At 40.4% G+C, this 17,648-nt stretch overlaps 1 protein-coding gene across 10 annotated transcripts in view; it reads right to left on the bottom strand.

Annotated features, from left to right (window-relative positions):
* The window catches only part of ARMH3 (armadillo like helical domain containing 3), a 178,373-nt gene that overhangs the window by 84,525 nt on the left and 76,200 nt on the right, over positions 1–17,648 (bottom strand). For 9 of the 10 annotated variants that reach the window (XM_007187298.2, XM_007187295.2, XM_007187296.2 and 6 more), the window contains 2 exons: positions 6,789–6,871; positions 6,124–6,250 (listed from right to left, as the gene is read on the bottom strand). The exons of the other annotated variant lie outside the window; for it this stretch is intronic. In XM_007187298.2, the coding sequence (XP_007187360.1) occupies positions 6,124–6,250; positions 6,789–6,871 (210 nt within the window). The remainder of the gene's footprint in view (positions 1–6,123; positions 6,251–6,788; positions 6,872–17,648) is intronic. 10 annotated transcript variants of the gene reach the window in all.

Below are 17,648 nucleotides of genomic sequence, written 5' to 3'. Positions count from 1 at the left end.
TAGAGGGAATCCTGGACAGACCAGGAGAAAGTGTTCCTCTAATTCCGCATATGAAAGTTAGGCTCATGGGAGTTGACCAAGCATGGAACAAATACAAAGCAGCAAAGCAAACCCTTTAAAAACTAAACTGCAATTTGAACTACAGTCCAGTCTCCCGAGTGGTGAGTATGTGGACCAGATCCAAAGTAGCACAGAAAGGGCTTTGAAAACTGAACTGATATTGGAACCACTACCTACAGAAAGTGAGAAAGAACCTGTGGTCTAACTGGATTGATTGCCTACTAATATCAAAAAAAAAAAAACAACCCTCCAGATTATAACTGAACCCTGAGTCTACACAACATAAGAAAAATGTCCAGGATGTAATCCAAAATTACTAAACTTATAAGGAACCAGGACATACAAAGAACCAGGATATACAATAAAACAAGAAAATGTGACAAATTCTCAAGAGAAAAGACAAACAGATGCCTGATGTGACACAGATGTTAAAATTATCAAAGAGTTTTAGAGCAACTATTACAAATATGCTCCATAAGAAAAAGGCAAACATTCCTGAATGAATGGAAAGGTAGAACTTCTCAGGAGAGAAATTGAAACTATAAAAAGGAACCAATTAAAACATTTAGAAGTAAAACATATATTATGTAAAATAAAAAATTCTCTAGATGGACTTAATAGCAGAATAGATTGACACAGGAATCAGTAAACCTAAAGACAGAACAATAGAAATTATTAAACATGAAGAACAGGAAAAAACGGGGGGAAAAACAGGGCCTCAGAGACCTGTGTAACAATATCAGAAAGTCTAACATTCGTGTGATTGTAGTCCAAGAAGAAAGGGAGAGAGAAATTAAAGGCAGAAAACAATTTGCAAAAAAGAATGGCTGGGGCTTCCCTGGTGGCACAGTGGTTAAGAATCCGCCTGCCAACGCAGGGGACACGGGTTCAAGCCCTGGTCCAGGAAGATCCCACATGCTGCAGAGTAACTAAGCCCATGCACCACAACTACTGAGCCTGCGCTCTAGAGCCCGTGAGCCATAACTACTGAACCCACAGGCCACAATTACTGAAGCCTGTGCGCCTAGAGCCCATGCTCTGCAACAAGAGAAGCCACCGCAATGAGAAGCCCGCGCACTGCAACAAAGAGTAGCCCCCACTTGCCACAACTAGAGAAAGCCTGCACTCAGCAACAAAGACCCAATGCAGCCAAAAATAAATAAATAAATAAATAAATAAAAATTTAAAAAAAAGAATGGCTGAAAACTCCCAAATTTGGTGAGATTCAAGATCCTCAGCAAACCCCAAACAGGATAAAAACAAAGAAAAACCAGGCCAAAACATTTCATAATCAAACTTCTGAAAGCCAAAGATAAGGAAAAGTAATTTAAAAGAAGCGGGAGAAAAACAACATTATTACAAACAAGGGAACATGATTCAAATGAACACAGATTTATTATCAGAAACCATACGGGCCAAAAAAAGGGGAATAACATCTTCAAAGTACTTAAAGGTAAGAACTATAGTTCAATATCCTATATCCAGCAAAAATACCCTTCAGGAATGAAAGAAAACAAACAACAAAACAAAATCTTGTCACCAGAAGCCCCAAAAAATGCTACAGAAAATTCTTAAGACTGTGAGAAATGATATCAGAAAGGAATTTGGATCTTCAGGAATAAAAAGAGCAACAGAAATGGAAAACATATAGGCAAATATAAAAAATGTATTTTTCCCTCTGAAGTTCTTTAGAATTTGGATGATTGTCACAAGTGAAAATTATAGCATTGTCTGGTGGGGTTTTCAGTGTAGATGTAATACATATGACAACTATAATACCAAAGTAAGTGTGGCGGGCTGGTGATTAGAGAACCCTATATAGTAGCAAAGCTTGTATATTTTACTGAAGTGGTACAACACTAACTCTAAAGTTGGCTGCATTTAGTGACTTGCTTCCAAAGAACAGAGCACGGAACAGGAGGAAAAAAGCAACCCTACAGAGGAGAAACTTTGCAAACACTTCCTTAACCAAGTGATCAAGATTAACATCACCAGTGATTAAGTCATGTTAATAACATATACCCTTGATGTGATGAAAAGGCCACTCTGACACTGTGGCATTCTTCCCCCAAACGCATAACCCTAGTCCAACCATGAGTAAGTCATCAGACAAACCCAAATTGAAGAAGGTTCTCCTCAAAACTGTCAAGGCCATGAAAAATGAGCAAACACTAAGAAACTGTCAGATAAAAAGAGACTAAGGAGACATCACGAGTAAATGTAGCAATGGATGAGATCCTGGAATACAAAAGGAACATTAGAGAAATTAGCAGAATCCAAATAAAGTCTAGAGTTTAGTATATTTTTTTTTATTGTGGTAAAAAATACCAATCATAAAATTTACCACCTTAACCTATTTCTAAATGTACAGTTCAATGATGTAAAGTATATGTACACTGTTGTGAAACAGATCTCCAGAACCTTTCTGTCTTGCAGAACTGAAGCTCTGTAACTATTAAACAACTCCCTTTGCACCCTCTCCACCACCGCCTGGTAACCACCATTCTGTATCCATGAATTTGACTACCTTAGATACTTCATACAGGTGGAAACCTTTTGTGACTGGCTTATTTCACTTAGCATAGTATACTCAACATTCATCCACATTGTAGCATGTAACAGGATTTCCTTCTTTTTAAAGGCTGCATAGCAACCCATTATATGTATATGTCACATTTTATTTATCCATTCATCTGTTGATGGACATTTGGGTTGCTCCCATCTTTTGACAATTGTGTATAGTGCTGCCATAAACACGGGTATGCAAATTTTTTTTTTAATGGGCAAAAAATCTGAACAAATCCTTCACCAAAGATATATGGATGGCAAATAAGAATAGGAAAAGATGCTCAACACCATTATTCATCAGGAAAATGCAAATTAAAACCATAATGAGATATCGCTACACACCTGTAAGAAGCCTAAAAAAAAAAAAAAAAAAATGCCAGCTAGGATATTGAGTGACTACAACTCTTGCATACTGTTGTAAGTAATGTAAAATAGTACATCCACTTTGGAAAACAGTTTGGCGGTTTCTTATAAAGTTCAACATATACTTACATAATACCCAAAAATCCCATTCATAGGTATGTAATCAAGTGAAATGCAAACTTGTGTTCACATAAAACTGTACAAAAATGTTTACAGGGGCTTTATTTACAATCGCTAAAAACTGGAAACCTCCTAAATGTCCTTCCACTGATAAATGGATAAACTAAGCTGGCATATTCCCACAATGGAATATTATTCCATAATAAAAAGGAATGAACTACTGATACATGCATCAACATGGATAACTTCAAACAAATTACTATGTATAAGAAGCCAGGGCTTCCCCTGCAGTGGTTAAGAATCCGCCTGCCAATGCAGTGGACACGGGTCTGAGCCCTGGTCCGGGAAGATCCCACATGCCGCGGAGCAACTAAGCCCATGCACCACAACTACTGAAGCCAGTGCACCACAACTACTGAAGCCTGTGCACCCTAGAGCCTGTGCTCCACAACAAGAGAAGCTGCAGCAATGAGAAGCCCACGCACTGCAACGAAGAGCAGCCCCCACTCACCACAACTAGAGAAAGCCCGTGTGCAGCAACGAAGACCCAAAGCAAACAAAAATAAAATAAATAAATAATTAATTTAAAAAAAAGAAGCCAGACTCAAAAGACTGTATGATTTCTTCAATATATTTTTTTAGAAAAGGCAAAACCATGCGGACATGGAACAGATCAGTGGTTGCTAGGGATTGGGGTGGGTGGAAGAGTTGACCTCACAGGAGCACAAGAGAAGTTTTTGAGATAGTGAAACCCTTCTATATCTTGATTTTCTGTGATAATTACACTTCCATATGCATTTGTTGAAACTCAGAATTGTACATTTAGGGTGAATTTTACCATATATGTAAATTATACGTCAAAAAACCTGACTTAAAACAAATGTTTTTTTCCACCAGAAGTTTCCTCATACTTTATACAAAATGGAGAGAACTGAAACATGCCACCTCCTACTATTTGTTGTGTTTCATTTAGTGAAATTTTCGCTTTCCTATTTGTACTTTCTTGGTTACCATTTTAATTCCGTTAGCAGATTTGAGCATTCCCAGATGTCCTCTCTTATCTTATTGCTGTGGCTACAAGGGTTTATCTCATTTGTGTATATGGCACAGTGGAGCAGGTAAGTCAGATGTCTATAAAATACCTCCCCCATTCCAACTCTCTTTCCTTTCCTCACTGAAAGACATCTTTATTCATCTATTAATGGGTGCTAAAGCCTCTGGGGTAGCTCTTCACCCTTGGAAAATCCTATATTCTTGAAAACAAGGACATTGGTAAAGCCGGGTACATGCAAACCACACCAGGGTACTCTGAGCACCTTTTGCCAATGGGAAGTTTGCCAGAGGGTTCTCATGGAACACTTCCTAGCTCCTAAAAAAAAGAGACGTGTGTCTTGATGTGACAGTGGGAACTTAATATTCTGACGGGAGCTGACCTGATGCTAAAGCTATTACGCTGAGAATAAGAGAGTAGGGAAATAGAAAAAATTTTTTCCTCCTAGGCAATCCTTCTTTTCCATGGTTTGCTTCTACTCTTTCTCCAGGTATTTGTTCCAAATCCCCTCTAGCTTTCTCATCATACAGGAGTCCCAAGCAGAAGATGAACTTCTCACGAATAGACCCAATGAAAGGGATAAAGTAAACTAATCGACAGTGACAAAAAGCAGGTCAGTGGTTGTCCAGGGATGGTGGGTGAGGGATAGAGGTGGTAAAAGGGACATAAAGGGACACAACGGGGCTTCCCTGGTGGCGCAGTGGTTGAGAATCTGCCTGCTAATGCAGGGGACACGGGTTCGAGCCCTGGTCTGGGAAGATCCCACGTGCCTCGGAGCAACTAGGCCCGTGAGCCACAACTACTGAGCCCGCGCGTCTGGAGCCTGTGCTCCGCACAAGAGAGGCCGCGACAGTGAGAGGCCCACGCACTGCGATGAAGAGTGGCCCCCACTTGCCGCAACTGGAGAAAGCCCTCGCACAGAAACGAAGACCCAACACAGCCATAAATAAATAAATAAATAAATAAATAAATAAACGAGTTCCTTAAAAAAAAAAAAAAAAAGGGACACAACGAAATTTTAGGGAGGGGATGGATATGTACATTATCTTGATTGTAATGACAGCTTCACATACATATAAATACGCTAAAACTTATTAAAAATTGTATACTTTAAAAGGATGCAGTTTGGGACTTCCCTGGCGGTCTAGTGGTTAAGACTCTGCACTTCCACTGCAGGGGGCGCGGGTTCCATCCCTGGTTGGGGAACTAAGATCCCACAGGCTGCGTGGCGCAGCCACAAAATAAATAAAAAATTTTAAAAAAAACAGTGCAGTTTATTATATATCAATTACATCCCAATAAAGCTAATAAGTTGGAGTTTTTTAACAGACAGCTTTATTGAGTGGCTTTCTGTTTCTGGGCACTATAAAGACCTTTCAAACTTAGGTGGGTTTGAGTAGCCTCTTCACTCAAACTTACAGGGATACATGACCTCTTTCAGAAATAAGTTATACTCATTACAGCTACAGAGTAAATTTTTAGTGAGCCAATTGCCAAAAGGTTTGCAACAAAAATTTTTATCTAATGCCCACTTCCTCTTGTGAGTTATGCTAAAAATACCTAGGTATATTAAAACTCCTTAAAACCCTGTACCTTCTCAAATCACACAATGTTCCCTTGGGATCCAAGCTCTTTTGTTTGCTGCTGTCAACTCCCACCCACTCTCACTCTGATCTCACTGGTATTCACTAAATCCACAAGCCTCCCTATTCTCTCTCTTTCACAAACATCAAGAAAGGGCTACAGGGAAGCTAACCAGCTTTCTACTGAGATGAATTCTGAGTTCCTGAAGGCAAAGAAGTCCACATATTCTTTCTTATTGCCTGAGAAAAGGAGACTACATAGTTCTGTGCCAAGCAAGGGCACCAAGCAACTAGAGGAGAATCTTTTGTAGTCTTTTCCTCTCATATACCAAAAATCACAGCTGATGGGGAGAGAGGAATAAAAAGAAGACAGCTTACCCATGGAGTAGAGGTTGTCAAAGCTCTGGTGCATGCGGATAATCTCATAGTAGAGTTCATCATAACTACTGGGGGTGGGCAGGAATGTATCGCCATATGTGATAAACATATTAAATAGGTTCACAATCTAAAAAAGAAGCAAAAGCCCATAAACAGGTATCATACTATGAAGACCAGAAGGGTATTACCAGTAGTGTGCTATAGCCAGCTCTTATTGTCTTGCAAGAGTTAATTGTTAAATTTTCAGAAATTTTGTGAGCTGGTTATTAAACAAAGTCATTATTAAAAATTAACTTACATAAACTTGCAATTCAATAAATTATATTAAAATAAAGTAATAAGTACTCAAAACTCACCACTTCCTAATTATTTTCTACTTTTTAGTATTATCAGTGCTCTTGAAATTAATTTACACCTCTTATATCTGTGTGGTGGGAATATCATATAATGGTGTGTTACCATTATCTCATGAAAGAGCCCCAGGTTCTCCAAAGACATAGGTGAAAGTGGGGAGCACCGGTATAGAGATTCTGATCCAAAGGGAAAATAAAGGCCTGGTTTTCCCTATGGCTTAATCCCTAGAATACCAGCTCCTGTCTCAAACCAGCCCATTTCTGCCTTAGGGTACAGCTTCATAAAAATAAATATATTTTTTTGCTACTCACCATAAGGGCTAAGGTAAAAATGTTGTGTTTGGCCAAAAGTACAGTCTCATTTGACATAAGGAACTTCAGCAAATTTATCAAGGCTTAAAAAAGAAAAAAAAAAAAAGAAAGAAAGGCATCAATAAGGTAATCAAAGCATAATCAATAAAGTTATTAAATGAAAGCAATGAAAGTAGACTAGCTCTACAGAAATCCAAACAGGGCTAGAATGAGTACATCACAGCTACTAAGGACTTTTTAAAAGCAGGCAAAGTAAGTGTATTTGAAGAAAGGACTGACCTTCCCAAGCACATGTCTGCTTATCTGCCCATAGGTTTTTAAAAATCTACTTTTTGCCACTTCTTAAACAGCAATTGAGCTCAGAAATTTAATTATAAAATGGACATTTCAGTGTTCCAAATTTACTCCTGCATGGTGATTTCCACATCAAATTTGCTCAGTTTATTGAGTGTCCCCTTCTCACCGCAGGATGCTAGCATCCCAAGTCACCAAGTTTTAGTTAAGTAACTGTTTCAAACATCACTGCTAAGAAGGACATGTTTTAATTCTAACTGGTCAACAGATGTGCCAGATATACTGTAGAACCTACTGCTTCAGCTCTGGATAAGAAAGGAGCTCATGGACCAGAGGGCAGACAGCAGAAGCAAGAAGAACCACAATCCTGCAGCCTGTGGAACAAAACCACATTCACAGAAAGATAGACAAGATGAAAAGGCAGAGGGCTATGTACAAGACGAAGGAACAAGATAAACCCCAGAAAAACAACTAAATGAAGTGGAGATAGGCAACCTTCCAGAAAAAGAATTCAGAATAACGATAGTGAAGATGATCCAGGACCCCAGAAAGAGAATGGAGGCAAAGATAGAGAAGATGCAAGAAATGTTCAACAAAGACCTAGAAAAATTAAAGAAGAAACACCTAGAAGAATTAAAGAACAAACAAACAGAGATGAACAATACGATAACTGAAATGAAAAATACACTAGAAGGAATCAATAGCAGAATAACTGAGGCAGAAGAACGGATAAGTGACCTGGAAGACAGAATGGTGGAATTCACTGCCACAGAACAGAATAAAGAAAAAAGAATGAAAAGAAATGAAGACAGCCTAAGAGACCTCTGGGACAACATTAAACGCAACAACATTCGCATTATAGGGGTCCCAGAAGGAGAAGAGAGAGAGAAAGGACCCGAGAAAATATCTGAAGTGATTATAGTCGAAAACTTCCCTAACATGGGAAAGGAAATAGCCACCCAAGTCCAGGAAGCGCAGAGAGTCCCAGGCGGGATAAACCCAAGGAGAAACACACTGAGACACACAGTAATCAAACTGACAAAAATTAAAGACAAAGAAAAATTATTGAAAGCAACAAGGGAAAAACGACCAATAACATACAAGGGAACTTCCATAAGGTTAACAGCTGATTTCTCAGCAGAAACTCTAAAAGCCAGAAGGGAATGGCATGATATATTTAAAGGGATGAAAGGGAAGAACCTACAACCAAGATTACTCTACCCGGCAAGGATCTCATTCAGATTCGATGGAGAAATCAAAAGCTTTACAGACAAGCAAAAGCTAAGAATTCAGCACCACCAAACCAGCTCTACAACAAATGCTAAAGGAACTTCTCTAAGTGGGAAACACAAGAGAAGAAAAGGACCTACAAAAACAAACCCATAACAATTAAGAAAATGGTAACAGGAACATACATATCGATAATTACCTTAAACGTGAATGGATTAAATGCTCCAACCAAAACACAGAGGCTCGCTGAACGGATACAAAAACAAGACACATATATAGGCTGTCTACAAGAGACCCACTTCAGACCTAGGGACAAACACAGACTGAAAGCGAGGGGATGGAAAAAGATATTCCATGCAAATGGAAATCAAAAGAAAGCTGGAGTAGCAATACTCATATCAGATAAAATAGACTTTAAAATAAAGAATGTTACACAAGACAAGGAAGGACACTACATAATGATCAAGGGATCAATCCAAAAAGAAGATATAACAATTATAAATATATGTGCACCCAACATAGGAGCAGCTCAATAGATAAGGCAACTGCTAACAGCTATAAAAGAGGAAATCGACAGTAACACAATAAGAGTGGGGGACTTTAACACCTCATTTACACCAATGGACAGATCATCCAGAGAGAAAATTAATAAGGGTACACAAGCTTTAAATGACACAAGAGACCAGAGAGATTTAATTGATATTTATAGGACATTCCATCCAAAAACAGCAGATTACACTTTCTTCTCAAGTGCACATGGAACATTCTCCAGGATAGATCACATCTTGGCTCACACACAAATCAAGCCTCAGTAAATTTAAGAATATTGAAATCATATCAAGCATCTTTTCTGACCACAACGCTGTGAGATTAGAAATCAATTACAGGGGAAAAAAAGCATAAAAAACACAAACACATGGAGGCTAAACAATACGTTACTAAATAACCAAAACATCACTGAAAATATCAAAGAGAAAATAAAAAAATACCTAGAGACAAATGACAACAAAAACACGATGATCCAAAACCTATGGGATGCAGCAAAAGCAGTTCTAAGAGGGAAGTTTATAGCAATACAAGCCTACCTCAAGAAACAAGAAAAATCTCAAATAAACAATCTAACCTTACACCTAAAGGGACTAGAGAAAGAAGAACAAACAAAACCCAAAGTTAGCAGAAGGAAAGAAATCATAAGATCGAAGCAGAAATAAATGAAATAGAAACAAAGAAAACAATAACAAAGATCAATAAAACTAAAAGCTAGTTCTTTGAGAAGATAAACAAAATTGATAAACCATTAGCCAGACTCATCAAGAAAAAGAGGGAGAGGACTCAAATCAATAAAATTAGAAATGAAAAAGGAGAAGTTACAACAGACACTGCAGAAATACAAAGCATCCTAAGAGACTACTACAAGCAACTCTATGCCAATAAAATGGACAACCTGGAAGAAACGGACAAATTTTTAGAAAGGTATAACCTTCCAAGACTGAAGCAGGAAGAAATAGAAAATATGAACAGACCAATCACAAGTAATGAAATTGAAACTGTGATTAAAAATCTTCCAGTAGGGGCTTCCCTGGTGGCGCAGTGGTTGAGAGTCTGCCTGCCAATGCAGGGGACACGGGTTTGAGCCCTGGTCTGGGAAGATCCCACATGCCGCGGAGCAACTAGGCCCGTGAGCCACAATTACTGAGCCTGCGCATCGGGAGCCTGTGCTCCGCAACAAGAGAGGCCACGATAGTGAGAGGCCCGCGCATCGCGATGAAGAGTGGCCCCCGCTCACCACAACTAGAGAAAGCCCTTGCACAGAAACGAAGACCCAACACAGCCAAAAATAAATAAATAAATAAAATTAAAAAAAAAAAAGAAACAATTTAAAAAAAAAAAAAACTTCCGCCATTTTAAGGACTTGCCTAGAAACCAAACCTGACTTTAAAAAAAAAAAAAAAAATCTTCCAGTAGGGCTTCCCTGGTGGCGCAGTGGTTGAGAATCTGCCTGCCAATGCAGGGGACATGGGTTCGAGCCCTGGTCTGGGAAGATCCCACACGCCGCGGAGCAACTACGCCCGTGAGCCACAACTACTGAGCCTGCGTGTCTGGAGCTTATGCTCCGCAACAAGAGAGGCTGCGATAGTGAGAGGCCCGTGCACCGCGATGAAGAGTGGCCCCCGCTTGCCACAACTTGAGAAAGCCCTTCCACAGAAACGAAGACCCAACACAGCCAAAAATAAATAAATAAAAATAAATAAATAAATAAAAATAAAGGAATTCTTTTTAAAAAAAAAAATCTTCCAATAAACAAAAGTTTAGGACCAGATGGCTTCACAGGTGAATTCTATCAAACATTTAGAGAAGAGCTAACACCCATCCTTCTCAAACTCTTCCAAAAACTGCAGAGGAAGGAACACTCCCAAACTCATTCTATGAGGCCACCATCACCCTGATACCAAAACCAGACAAAGATACTACAAAAAAAGAAAATTACAGACCAATATCACTGAAGAATATAGATGCAAAAATCCTCAGCAAAATACTAGCAAACAGAATCCAACAACACATTAAAAGGATCATACACCATGATCAAGTGGGATTTATCCTAGGGATGCAAGGATTCTTCAATATATGCAAATCAATCAATGTGATACACCATATTAACAAACTGAAGAATAAAAACCATATGATCATCTCAATAGATGCAGAAAAAGCTTTTGACAAAATTCAACACCCATCTATGATAAAAACTCTCCAGAAAGTGGGCATAGAGGGAACCTACCTCAACATAATAAAGGCCATATATGACAAATCCGTAACAAACATCATTCTGAATGGTGAAAAACTGAAAATATTTCCTCTAAGATCAGGAACGAGACAAGGATGTCCACTCTCACCACTATTATTCAACATAGTTTTGGAAGACCTAGCCATGGCAATCAGAGAAGAAAAAGAAATAAAAGGAATACAAATTGGAAAAGAAAAAGTAAAACTGTCACTGTTTGCAGATGACATGATACTATACATAGAGAATCCTAAAGAGGCCACCAGAAAACTACTAGAGCTAATCAATGAATTTGGTAAAGTTGCAGGATACAAAATTAATGCACAGAAATCTCTTGCATTCCTATACACTAATGATGAAAAATCTGAAAGAGAAATAAAGGAAACACTCCCGTTTACCATTGCAACAAAAAGAATAAAATACCTAGGAATAAAAAAAAAAAAAAAAAAGAAAAGAAAGGAGCTCATGAAGAAAAAGAAAGCCCTTCACTGTACTAAATATTTAAACAAAAGTGCAGCTTGCTCTGTCCTCTCTTGACTGTGACAACATTTACTGAAAAGGTCCCCTTTTTGCCTTGTAATCTTTAATGAGGGGAGAGAGTGCTAAAACCCAAGCAATCTCAGTTATGAGACTGCCTGCCAAGTCCCTAGGTTAACAGTGCAGCTTTTTTTTTTTTAGGTATTTTTTCCTATTTCTTTTTTTTTACTTTTTTTTTTTTTAAATAATTCTTTATTTTATTTATTTATTTTTGGCTGTGTTGGGTCTTCGTTTCTGTGCGAGGGCTTTCTCCAGTTGCGGCAAGCGGGGGCCACTCTTCATCGCAGTGCGTGGGCCTCTCACTATTGCGGCCTCTCTTGTTGCGGAGCACAGGCTCCAGACGCACAGGCTCAGTAGTTGTGGCTCACGGGCCTAGTTGCTCCGCGGCATGTGGGATCCTCCCAGATCAGGGCTTGAACCCGTGTCCCTTGCATTGGCAGGCAGACTCTCAACCACTGCGCCACCAGGGAAGCCCCCAACAGTGCAGCTTTAAAGACAGTTTTGCAAATAAATATTAAGCATAAAATAATTTATCAGTTGCCTTATACTCTCTCACCTAAGACTATAAAATAAATTCTGCTTCTCTGCCCATCATGACTACTGCCCCTGTACCTATTTCCCCCGTTTGATGGGGAACTATAAAGAAGGGGTTCAGCAGCTGCAAGTATTTGATGTTCCTTTTGTCTTCTCCCCCTCAACTCTTCCTACTTCCACAGACACAAAAAGGCTTGACCTCTCCTTTTCTAAGACCATATCAGCTTCTTTGCCAGCGAAGAAGTCCTTTCTCCCATGCTGTCTGAGCTTTGTGTGAAGTTTACTACTCTTAGAAAAGAGATGTGAGCTTTGATATGAAACAGCAGGGAATGATGAGTAGAAGTCAGTCTCTCCAGACACTTGCTGCCTGCCACACAACACCCCTCACTCTCAATCCTCTAAAAGCACAGGTACAGTAAAGAAACAGCAGGCAAAAGTACAAGAGCTTGTCTACGTTCTGTTTCTAAAGCCTGGACCTTCCCTTCAAATACCAAAAAAAAGAAAAAAAGAAGCCTTGCTAGGGATGAAGGAGATAGGCATCCTCATTTATGAACTCTTCACCCTGACGCAAGTTCTCTGAGGTTTCATAATGGAAAGGCAAATGATAGGCAGCTGGCCCTTTTGATGCTGTCTGTTAACAAGTGATCTATTGGACTGGACCCCAAAAAAGCTCCATGGGAGCCCATTCTGGATCACACAACCTGCTTAGCTCCTACTAGGAGCTCAGAAAATGAAGGGGACTAGCTAAAATCCACATAAAAATGACTAACCCATGGGAATTCCCTGGTGGTCTAGTGGTTAGGACTCAGCGCTTTCACTGCCATGGCCTGGGTTCACTCTCTGGACGGGGAACTAAGATCCTGCAAGCCGCGCAGCACGGCAGCGGCGGGGGGGGGGGGGGGGGGCAAAAAAAACAACCACTAACCCAGCCCAAACCGCTCTCCTTAATGAGTAGGGGCTGCCCAGTCCACCCCCTAACCCCAGAGCTTAGAAAAGCCCTATTAATGGATAAATCACCTGACAATAAGACTCCTTAAACTCACAGGAGACAAGAGAAAAGGATGGGTAACACACGTGGCACTCTGCACAACATAATGGCTAGATAGAGACAAAGCTGCTTTTGCACATATCCAATCAAGGAGGGCTTTTGTCCCAGGCACACACAGCACAAAGATGCAGCCTCAGCAGTGGTCATGCGGTAATTAAGGGGTAGAAAACCTGGAGAAAAGGAAGTGAGAGCAATGATTTATTTCTCCTCTGCTGGACTACAGCTAGTCTTGATCTCTGGGATTCAGAGTCAGGGATAACAAAGTGATAAACATGAGGGGAGGAAGAGAGCAATTCTGGCACAGGACAAGAGGTGGCCTGTGTCCTAACTGCCACAGACGTCAGCAGAGCCAAACAGTATTGAGAAGGAGAGTCCAGCACTTCAATACTCTGAGAGTCAGTGTCAGGGGAAACCTGCATTCTGCCCCTGACAATTCAGGTCAGACCCCCTACCCTCTGAAAAAAGCCAGGGTTTTCTTACCTGGAAGTTATCATTCTCTAGAGGGAATTTAATAGGCAGCTAAAATGAACAAAGCAACCTTAAAATTGGCTCCCACAAGCCTCTGACATCAGGGACCACGATTCCTCTTCAAGAAGGAATGTCCCAAATATCTCATAAAATAATGCTTTTTTCCTTCAACATCTGACTTTGCACTCATTCTATCAACTGTTCAGTGTCCTATACACATCACTACACACACATTGTCTTCTATCCTCTGACCTGACGTGATGGGAGTTCAAAGTCTGTGAGGCTTTGACATAGCTGATTTTAGACTTTTAGAGCTAGAAAAGACCTTGGAGGTCATTTAATCCAACTCCCTCATTTTTTGGATTCGAAAACAACCCCCCAACACCACCCCAACTAGTTAGTGCCTAAGCAGGGACTAGAACCTGGTCTCCTGGTTAGTGTTCTTTCTACCATACCATTAAGATAAGATTAAACAAATAAAGGTGCTAGATGCAGTCAAATGTTAAAGGGAAGGAAGCTTACATAAAAATGGTGTGCTTAGACTTGCTGACTATACTGTTACCAACACTTCTCTAGACTCTGGTTTGTAACTTTCTCCACCTACTGGCTGCTCCAAGGTTATTTTCATGTATTTGATCCCCTCCTTTTCTTGGTCTTCAACTACTTATTAGAGTAAAGATGTTTAACACCTCATTATTACCTTTCTTCTACTCACTCTCAACACTAAAAAACACCCAGTAGCTTTTCTCAGTATAAACTGCCTCAGCAGGCCCTCTACATCGGCTCTTATCTCTCTCCTTTAAATCTCACCTTTCACACACCTCTATCTCCCTTTCTGTTTCTGCTTCCTCTCTAGAATCTTTAAAAAATAATAATAATAAATGTCAACTAAAACTGTTCCCATTTCCCTCACTCAGGGTTGCCTCCTTCAAAATTATGTACTGAACATGGAATATGATCAGATCTGGACTTCAAATGGAGCCAAGATCTCCTTTCTTTATGCAAAATCAGAACTGAAACAAAAAAAAACCCCATGAGTATAAACAATTAATAGCCAGGCTTATTCATAAGCTATTATGGTATAGTGCTATGAACAGGGTTTAACTGCAGGCCAGAGAATAGCCTTGGGCCAGGGGCAGGTTCAAGGACGGCAGAGATCTGGTACTCAGGATCTCGGTGCCAACACACAAGTAGCACAGAGCTCATGTTGGCTGACTCCTGGCTCACCACTCTCCACACACACACATTTTTAGAAAACTGCCCTTGATCCACTTGTCCGCTTGGTGCCATCTGGGCACATAACCAACCAAACTGTCACATAAGTAACAGTACATAGAGGGAAGAGTTAAGATAACTACAAAAGATAAGGGGTTGGTTGTATAAACATAGTATTGTTAATTAGTCATATGTCTGTAAGAGTTTGGTATCAAGTACAATACATGCTGTAGTCATTGTGAAGATAAGAGGGACAGGATATACTTTTTTTTTCTTTTTAATTTAACCCTTTGGTTTACCATGTTTCTAATTTTTAAATTATAGTTTTAAAAGGAAGCAGGGGAGAAGAGACTAACACAAGCTCTACCTCACCAAAGACATGATCCTTAGTCTGAGAGATTTCCAAAGAAAAAGGGCCTATGTTATAGAAATCCATTACTGTGTAAACAGTTTTGCCCATTAGGTGAGCAATGGCTACTCATCCACAAAACAGAATGGCACAGGGACTACCCTGGTGGTCAATGCAGGGGACATGGATTCAAGCCCTGGTCCAGGAAGATCCCACATGCTGCGGAGCAACTAAGCCCGTGCGCCACAACTACTGAGCCTGCACTCTAGAGCCCTCGAGCCACAACTACTGAGTCCGCGTGCCACAACTACTGAAGCCCACGCGCCTAGAGCCCGTGCTGAGCAACAAGAGAAGCCACCGCAAAGAGCAGCCTATGCACCACAACAAAGAGTAGTCCCTGTTCGCCACAACTAGAGAAAGCCCACACGCAGCAACAAAGACCCAACGCAGCCAAAAATAAATTTAAAAAAAAAACAGAATGGCACAGCTTACTGCAGAATCTTTTGGGATGAGGACAAGCTTGGTGGTTGAGACCTTCCAGGCCTTAACAGACAATTCTCATTGGCCCCCATCCTTCACAGCCCCAGGAGTAGGTTGTCCCAAAACACCAATGCCAGATAGATATATCATATAGAGAAATGCATCACATCTTTCTGCTGAATGACAACAACTACAAGTCAATAACTGTGTCAGAAGCTCACACAAAGTACAGTGGCCCCTCGGTATCCACAGCGGGGATGGGGGGATGGGGTGTGGAGATTGTTTCCAGGACCCCCCACAGATACCAAACTCCATAGATGCTCAAGTCCTTTATATAAAATGATGTATGGGCTTCCCTGGTGGCGCAGTGGTTGAGAATCTGCCTGCTAATGCAGGGGACACGGGTTCGAGCCCTGGTCTGGGAAGATCCCACATGCCGCGGAGCAACTAGGCCCGTGAGCCACAACTACTGAGCCTGCGCGTCTGGAGCCTGTGCTCCGCAACAAGAGAGGCCACGATAGTGAGAGGCCCGCGCACCGCGATGAAGAGTGGCCCCCGCTTGCCACAACTAGAGAAAGCCCTCACACAGAAACGAAGACCCAACACAGCCATAAATAAATAAATAAATAAATAAATATTAAAATGATGTAGTATTTGCAGTGTAACCTACACACATCTTCCTGTATAATTTAAATCATCTCTATAGATTACTTATAATACCTAATATAATGTAAATGCTATGTAAATAGTTGCCAGCATGCAGCAAATTCAAGTTTTGCTTTTTGGAACTTTCTGGAATTTTTTTTTCAAATATTTTTGATCCATGGTTGGTTGAATCTGTGGATGCAGATATGGAGAGACAACTGTATCTCAAACCTTCCTCTTTTCTACTGTGCTCCACCTGATACCTTAAAAAGAGACACTTAACTACAGAAATCACCTCCCCCAAACTGTATTCTCATCTCTTTTCAAAGGAAGAAACACAAAAGTCATAAATGGCAAGGGAGGTAACATTTATTAGGTGTCTGCTAGATGCTAGGCATCATGTAAAGCACTTAAAGTACATCACTCTCACTGAATCCTATTAATTATCCAATGAAGTAGGTATTAGTGGTCCCAATTAACAGATAACCAAACTGAAATTCAGAAAGATTAAATAAGTCACCCAAAGCCACATACTAGTTGAAGTTAAATTACATTAAGGGCAACATACCAAGAAGAAGGTCCATGAACTCCCCCTGCTGAGGTCTATGAAACTGTACTGGTTCCTCCTAAACTTCAATTAAAAAAAACGTTTGTTGGGACTTCCCTGGTGGTCCAGTGGTAAGGAATCCACCTTACAATGCAGGGGACTTGGGTTCGATCCCTGATCAGGGAACTACGATCCCACATGCCGCGGGGGCAACTAAGCCCGCACGCCACAACTACTGAGCTGGCGCGCCACAACTAGAGAAGGAAAAACCCTCACGCCACAACTAGAGAAAAGCCCACGCGTCGCAATGAAAAGATCCCACATGCCTCAACAAAGATCCCACGTGCCACAACTAAGACCTGACACAGCCATAAATAATAAATATAAAAAATAAATCTTTAAAAACAAACATTTTTAGAGTGTGCGGGAGCAAGCTCTCTAGGGCCAATACCTATACTTGCCACCCAAAACCATAACTTTAGTCAGAACTGCACTTAACCAGCCCCTCACACATCCAAGTGACCAAAAGAAAAATCATGTAAGTTCAAGTCCATCTCTCTTGTAAGCATCTCAGGATTTCACTCCACTGACCTAAGATACTTTAACCTGCACACTCTCAAAAACAAGAGGTTGAAAGCAAGGACTCAAGTATTTGTGCATCAGTATTCATAACAGCATTATTCACAATAGCCAAAAGGTGGAAGCAATACAAGAATCCATTGACACATGAATAG

The sequence above is a fragment of the Balaenoptera acutorostrata genome, chromosome 16, assembly GCF_949987535.1.
Source record: "Balaenoptera acutorostrata chromosome 16, mBalAcu1.1, whole genome shotgun sequence".
NCBI lineage: Eukaryota > Metazoa > Chordata > Mammalia > Artiodactyla > Balaenopteridae > Balaenoptera > Balaenoptera acutorostrata.
This window is presented reverse-complemented; position numbering and strand designations above follow the sequence as displayed.